This window comes from Carex rostrata, chromosome 2 (genome assembly GCF_964058835.1).
Source record: "Carex rostrata chromosome 2, lpCarRost1.2, whole genome shotgun sequence".
Lineage (NCBI taxonomy): Eukaryota > Viridiplantae > Streptophyta > Magnoliopsida > Poales > Cyperaceae > Carex > Carex rostrata.
Window position 1 is genome coordinate 1,810,776 of NC_135919.1, and position 8,092 is coordinate 1,818,867.

Consider the following 8,092-nt stretch of genomic DNA (forward strand, 5'->3'; position numbering starts at 1 on the left):
CGTGAAGCTTGTTTTGATTTTGATTTTGATTTTTTTACAGAAAATTAATCTTTTTTCATTTCCTTAACCATTTGTAAATCCGTCAAAGGGCTATTTCTCAAAGCTCTTGAAACCATGTAACCAATTGCGGTTAATAAAATAGGAGCATGACTCCTATTCTTACTCAAAAAAAAGTCTTCAATCAAAGTAACACTTACGAGCTTGCAGAGTAGGTCAGCAGATACTTTGGATTCAAGACAATGACTTGTTTTAATGAAACATTTTGTGTTGTAATGAGGGCAATTGCATTATGTCTGCTGAGGTGGGGGCTCTGATTGTGTGTTTGAAAGGATGAAAGTATGTTTGTATGGATAATTTAGAAGAAAAGCTACAATTTGTAATATGAGAAAAAAAGTAAATTTTCCCCAGGAGTTTAGCATTTTTGTGGAGTCTGTGTTGAGAACTTGTAGATTTGGGACGCGGCCATGCATTAATCCAATTTACTCATTACCATGCATTAATCCTTCAAAAGAACAAGAAAATACTCCGATATATAAATATGCAGCATTAATCCAATTTACTCATTACAGTATTCTTATTTAATTGAGTGCATATCAAAAGTCTTTCAATCGAAACACCTAGTCCCACCTAATTTGTTAATAGAAAGAAATAATATCCATTATTACAAAATATATACTACAACAACATAAATAACCACAACTGCTATCCAAATTTAGCGGAGCCCTTCTTCTCCTTCTTCTTCTCATTTGATCTTTTTTTTCTGTATCTATGGCTTGAGCACTTTTGTTCGTGCTGAGTTCAACTCCTTGGTAACATCTTTGATAGAAATGCGCTCTTTTGGTGACTCTTTGGAGCATAGAAGCCCGCATTGAATCACTGAAACCAAACAACTATAGATATTTTCAGGTGCATACAGATTGTGTTCTCCATCAGTTTCAGAGAATAATAGGGGGTCAACTATGTCCATGACGTGGTCAGGAAAAGCCATCTCAATATGCTTCTGAAGGCTCAAACCATCTCTGATTCTCTCGTCTGTGGGACTTACTCCAGTGAATATTTCAAGGAGAAGAATGCCATAGCTATAGATATCTCCTTCTACTGATGGCCGACCACCCATCCCATACTCTAGGCAATGAAAAGTTAAATAGTTACAATCCTAAATTTAGTACTAAGCATAATTAATTGTGACTCTTCTTATTGACATATGTATAATTCACCTAGTTTTTCAAATTTGGGTTCATATGATCATGCATGTATTTGTGTATTATTTTTCAAATTATCTAGCCCAAAGCAGTAAATTAAAGAAGTATGCATAGATAGTAAAAGTCTCAATCATGAGTATAAATGAGGCAACAAATGCTTTGCCCTTTAGCCTCGCTAGTTGGCCAATTGTTTCTTTGGACCTTAACAAAGTCGGTGAATAATTTTGTTGCAGGGACATATTATAAAAAAAAAAGTACTTCTCAAATAAAAAGATCTGCTATACCTGGAGGAATGTAGCCAATAGAACCTTTGATGCCACCTGTGCTCAACATTGATTGAGAAGGCATGGTATCGGGTTGAACCAAAAACCTTGCTAATCCAAAATCACTCACATGTGCCGTCATGTCATTATCCAAAAGCACATTGCTAGGTTTGAGATCACAATGCACAATTGGTGCAGGTAAATGGTAATGAAGATAATCTAGAGCTGCTGCCACATCAAATGCGATGTTCAACCTCTGGAGGAAGCTGAGGCTTATGAATGGCCGAGCTATACATGCATTTGGATGCAACCATGTTTCCAAGCTACCATTTGGCATGAATTCAAAAACCAAAGCCTTGAAATCATTACCTTGGTGGTCTATGCTAGAGCACAAACTCAACACTTTTATAAGGTTTCGGTGTCTCACATTTTTTAATGCCTCACATTCAGAGATGAAACTTTTGGAAGCACTGTGTGTCTCAAGGTTTAGCACCTTCACCGCAACGGTTGTTACATTCTCGAAACTCATAACGGCTTTGTAGACTGCTCCAAATGTACCTCTTCCGATTTGATTCTTCGCAGAGAAATTTTCAGTAGCTCTAAGAAGGTCATTGTATGAAACGGACTTTAACCCATATTTCAAAGCTGTATCAGATTGTGGATTGTTTCGAGAGTTGTTTCTAGTATAATAAATCACTAACAAGCAAATGACTGCGGTTATGCAAATAAAAGAACTAACAACAGAACTTATGAGCACCATGTTTCTTCGAGAGTGATGTTTCTTTGTTGAAGGTTGTGAGATCATGCACTGTGACAAATGCATTTCAGGCACTCCACCACAAAGCTTTGGATTTCCTCTTACATCTACACTAATGGCGTTCTTGAAAATGCCTATTTTTGGTAATTCCCCCTCGAAATTATTGAAAGAAATATTCAAATATTTCAAGTTCATTGTACCCAGGAATTCAGGGACTCGACCAGAGAGCGAGTTGTTAGAGACATCAAGGGTTTGTAGTCCTCTTAGTTTGCTCAAGCTGGTTGGAATTGTTCCTTGGAACATATTGCTATCAAGATAAAGGGCTTCAAGTTCCTGGCATCCTTCAATTGTGCTAGGAATCTCTCCATGTAACTTGTTATTTGAGAGACGAATTGATTGTAGGTTTTTCAAGTTACCAATTTCTGGTGGCAACATGCCAGTTAGATAATTGTGTGACAAGTCCAAACTGATAGAAAGAGAAGAAAGACCCATGATTTCTTTGGGAATTTCACCTACCAACTTATTATTTGAAATATTAATGAGTTCTATGAATTTCATGCTATTTAATTCTGGTGGTATACTCCCTTCTAATGCATTATTATCTAGAAGTAGCATGGTCATTTGGGTGAGATTGCCAAAAGTTGATGGGATTTGACCTGAAATCATGTTATTCTCTAGATTTAATATTCCCAATTTTCTAAGATTTCCGATTTCTACCGGAATGGTGCCACTGAGAAACATGCTGCCTAGGTCAAGCTCGGTTAAGTTATTGAGTTTTCTGAGAGTTGTTGGTATGCTTCCCGAAATTGGGTTATTATTCAGTGTGAGTCTAAGAACACTAGAAAGGTTTGTTATAGAACTAGGTAACACTCCTTGTAGTTGGTTGTCTGCGAGACCTATATATTCTAACAAAGTACAATTGGTCAAAGCATCCATGAAACTCCAATCATGTGGTCTCTTAACCTCCAGTTTATTAGATTCAATAGAAAATTTTTGAAGATTTTGTAAGGCTCCAAAGCTAGATGGTATTACACCCCTGAAGTAATTATTATCTAATGAAACAACAATAAGAGCAGAACAATTGGATATGGATGGTGGGATCTGTCCTTGGAGTTGATTGGAAAACAGGGTTAGACCAATCAAGTTTGGTAAAGCATTGCACATATCGAAAGGTAAAGTTCCATGAAGCTGGTTGTTAGGAAGTTGGAAAGCATACAATGTTGATAAGTTGTAAAGGGAGTGTGGTATTTCGCCTGAAATGTTGTTTTGATAAATGCTAAAATACTGGATGTTTTGAAGCTTCCCTAGTTCATTAGGGATGAATCCACTTAACATATTTTTGGAAAGATCAAATGTGATTAAACTTTGAAGATTACCCAAGGAATGTGGGATGGAACCTATGAAGTTATTATTGTCAAGATCAAGTTCCACTAAGTAAGTAAGGTTGCCCAAGTCAAGCGGAATGTGACCACTAATGTTATTGTTGTCAAGATCGAGAAATGATAGTTTGGTAAGGTTACCTAAGGTAGGTGGGATGGAACCTATGAAGTTATTATATTCAAAATAAAGTAGTGATAGGTTTGTAAGCTTGCCTAGTTCATGAGGGATTAATCCACTTAACATATTGTCGGAAAGGTAAAGTTCCACTAAGTTAGTAAGGTTGCCCAAGGTGGAAGGAATTGATCCTGTGAGATTATTGCCATCCAGTCCTAATCTTTGGAGCTGTGGGATGAGGCCGAATTCCAACGGTATGCCTCCTGTGAGGTAGTTATTCGCCAGACTGATTGTTTTCAATTCTTTGCATTGTGCTAAGTTAGATGGGATGGTTCCATGGAGATTATTATTTCTAAAATAAATATATTCTAGATTTGAACAATTACTTAGAGTCAATGGAATGCTACCATCGAGAAAATTCACACTCAAGTTGACAAAACGTAGCCTACCCAAGTATCCCATCTCTACCGGGATGCTTCCTCTCAACTGGTTATCAGAGAGACTCATCCTTTGGAGGAACGTGAGGTTTGCTAGGGATGGAGAAATATAACCTGACAATTGTTTGGAGTCGAGAACGAGAGCAGTCACTCTATCAGGATGGTGCCGGCCACACAAGATCCCTTGCCATTGACAGTGGTGCAGTGACTCATTCCAAGAGGAGAAGACTCCAAATGGATCATCATATATTTGCGACTTGAAGGAGAGAAGTGCGGATAGATCAGTTTTACTAGTTGTTACTGTGGCAGCGAGAGTAAATGAGGATAAGCTTAAGAGGAGGTGAATAGTGAGCATGGTATAACAACGTTCCATGATTTGTTTAATGAGAACAATGGATTTCTCTCTCACAGAGTGCTGCTCTTTCTTATAGTTAAAGGAAGATATATGGATAGAAAGAAGCTTACCACAAGAGATTCCATCATGAGTCGTTCTAGTGCTGACTGTTATTCCGTCTTGTATAGACTATTAGAATTTTATATACTTTTCCTTTTACTTTTGAATGGTAAGTAGAAACTGTTGAAGATATATCAAATCCAATCAAGATCAAACCCAATCCAATTAGGATTCCTAGTAGTTCTCAATCTTACATAAGTGACCCAAAATATTAGGAAATTCCAGCTGATACAAATCAAATTGTAATCAAGCAATATTTAGTATTATTAATGCCTATTTATATATTAGGAAATGATAACGGCTAGTTAGCCTTTATAAGCATCTGTAATTTGTGTAAATGAGACAACTCAATCAATACAAAAAACATACTTTTATTCACTGTTATTTGAATAGAAACTGACTGGATTGGACTTGTGGTGCCTGAGTAGTAATTTATTTTCTAACCTTGAAGATTAGGTTGGAGATGACTGGCACCTTATATCCTCATCTCTAAGCTGGAAAGAACCTCATCATCTCTATATATAAATAGGAATCAAAATGTCCTCTCCTACGCATTTATAGTTTTTTTTTATTTTTTATTACAGATTTGAGGATGAATGAATGAAGATGAAAATATGTTCTAGTTTACACAAATTAGTAAGTTTTCGAATTAGAGAACAGCATGTTGAACAAAACACATTACTCATATAAAAAGCATAATATGCAATATTCGGATAGATTAAAAAGTACACAAAAGTTCACAACTGATATCTTTCTTAATAATACAATATGACTAATAAATTAAACCTAAAGCATACAACAAGAATGAGCCCTCAAACAATTTCAATGAGGACCCAGCATCGAATATGATGAATGAAACTGAGAACCTCCTTGTTGAATCCTACTTGAATTCTGTGCAATTTCAAGCACACTATTAACCAAAGGGTTGTGTTTGTGTATACAACAGCCTTTTGTTGTGTATTGTGATCGATGTTGTGAACTCTGTGCAATTCGAAGCACACTATTAACCAAAGGGTAATTGTGTTTGTGTACCACAGCCTTTTGTTGTGTATTGTGATCGATGTTGTGAACTCATTGTGTATGGTGGTTGTCTAATTAATTTAGGGTGATGAACTTTTAAGTTGGGTTTCAGAAGGTAGGAGATAGAAATTTTGTTTTTGTACACAAAATCTTTTGATGTGTCGTGGCTTGTGAGCCATTGCTTTAAGCCCCAATGCTCAGTAGTACGAGTTGCTTTAAGCCCACTGCAAATACAAAAAGCTCCAATGCAAATACTACCGTTGCTTTAAGCCCCAATTAATGCAAATACAAAAAGTTCGTGGCTTGTGAGCTGCTCAGACTTAGCTCGGAAATGAACTCGCCAACAACTCGTTTGTTAAAAACTCGAGTTGATTAGCTTGTTTAACTCACGAGTTGAGTTTGAATTGGACTCAATTTGCTCATTACAACTTGGACTTGGTTAAGTACCTGCATCCCATGGGCAGTACGAGTTTGTACTTTTGTATATTTTTAATTTATGTACACAACTATGTTTGTACTTGTGAAATAGTGATTACATGGGCAAACAAAACTTAAATGATAACACAAAAGATAGCATCTAACGGTCTTTAACTCTTAAGTGTTGGATTTATTTGTGCAGAATCGTATTGCATATATAAATCCTAAATTGCCATGATCCTCTAGTGAACTCTAATCTGAAATTTAAAGTTACCTTGATCGATAGCCATGGTCTTCCAGAGATGCACAATCACCGTTGATCACCGGAAGCCCTTAGAATTCCAAGTAATCCCTCTCAAGTCCGATGGAGAGATCGAGAGAGGCGGCAGTGGCAACGTTCCGTTCTTCACAAGGAGGGATACCCAAATCACAAGTTCTTTTTACCGAAAATTCCCTTCTCAATCACAAGATATCAATCTCTATTTTCTTATTATTTTTAGTAGAGAGAGATTAGAGAGAGAGAGATAGACAGATCCGTCTGTTTTATCAAAATTAAAGGATACTCATTCATCTTGATTAGGAGCCGTATATATCATAATATATGCCCTTTCATGAATAGGCACCTTTTGTTTTATTAATCAAAATAATAGATGTCGAATTTTTTCTGATTAATAAACCTTTTCATTTAATCAAATGAATAGGTGCCTTTCTTTAATTAATTAATTAATTAATCTTATTTTCCTTATTGGATCCTTGGCGGGTCTGAATTCAGAACTTGTCTTATTGGGTATTTCCTTATTTACGGAATATTGCCATATTTGATTGTGTTCCCCAGAGACCAATAGCATAATTGTATTATTATCAAACTTTATATAATTTAGACCATCACTAAATCATAAAGTCATTAATACGCATTCTACACATTAAAGGCCCCACTTCTCATGACACATATTGAACCGGATAAATAATACTTAATTTGATCACTTCATAACGGGTCTAATTTTGACAGTCTATTATTCAATATATATTTATATTACATATAAGCCCACATATGTTGTAATTAATTGAAATTAATTCCAACATTAAGTTCATTAAAATTCGACAGTTCAACATCTAAAAATTCAAAGTGCTAGACTTTTCAATTAGAGTCAACTCGACTAGCTCGCTATTTTCCTTAATTGAATTCGAGTTACCCTTGACTCAAGCTAACTCAGCTCGGACCGACCACACATTAATCAACCTCTTTGGGCGCCCCTCGTGAAAATGGTATATGGCGCTCATTCCATATCCAATCTCTTCCACGAAGATGTAATCTCGTTTTGAGCCACATATATATATAGATCATCAACACTGGGACACACTATATATTTGAAAGGGGAGAACCAAATAATTTTCCAAGTAAACCAAACCACATAATTTTTGTAATAAGCAGCAGTTATAATGCTTAATTTTAATGATATATATAATAGTCAAAAGTAAAAAGAGATGATCATATTACCATCCGGCAAATTCACCTTGTACATGCTTTTCTTTGTTTAATGAAATTTTAGTAGGCACGATTGACATGATTGTCTAATAAATTTATTACTAATAAAATCATCTCGATCTGTTGGATGAGCCAAATTTCACGTATGTTTTTTGCTAAGAATATACTCAAGATTGTAATATTACTTCCTCAATCATAGAGTAAAATCTTATCGAAATTAAATGTCTGCATCATTGATCATGTCGACTAGCTAGATCAAGATCTAAATAAAAATATATCGAAATAGAAGTAGGTTTCTAAAAAAATTCGAAATAGATGAAGAACGGGATGGTTGCTAGACATAATAAACCATCCCTCCAGCTAATTTCATCACTAATCATGCAAAATCTCTTAAAAAAAAAACCCTAAACAGGATAGTCCATTCCGTTCAGTATTGTTCATAATTTTATTTTTCTTCTTCTTCTTCGTTGTTCTTCTAATCCCCCCCTGCCAAAAAAAAAAAAAAAAAAAAAAAAAAAAATAATAATAATAATAATAATAATAATAAAATGAACAATATTAG

The 8,092-nt window shown here is 35.4% G+C and overlaps 1 protein-coding gene across 1 annotated transcript; it reads right to left on the reverse strand.

Moving 5' to 3' along the window:
• Window positions 1-531: 531 nt before the first annotated feature.
• On the reverse strand, window positions 532-6,542 carry LOC144568302 (uncharacterized). The gene is made up of 2 exons (XM_078318606.1): window positions 1,487-6,542; window positions 532-1,125 (listed from the first exon to the last, which is right to left on the reverse strand). The coding sequence occupies exons 1-2, from the start codon at window positions 4,524-4,526 to the stop codon at window positions 767-769; spliced, it is 3,399 nt and encodes a 1,132-aa protein (XP_078174732.1). The 5' UTR covers window positions 4,527-6,542; the 3' UTR covers window positions 532-766.
• Between the last annotated feature and the right edge of the window lie 1,550 nt (window positions 6,543-8,092).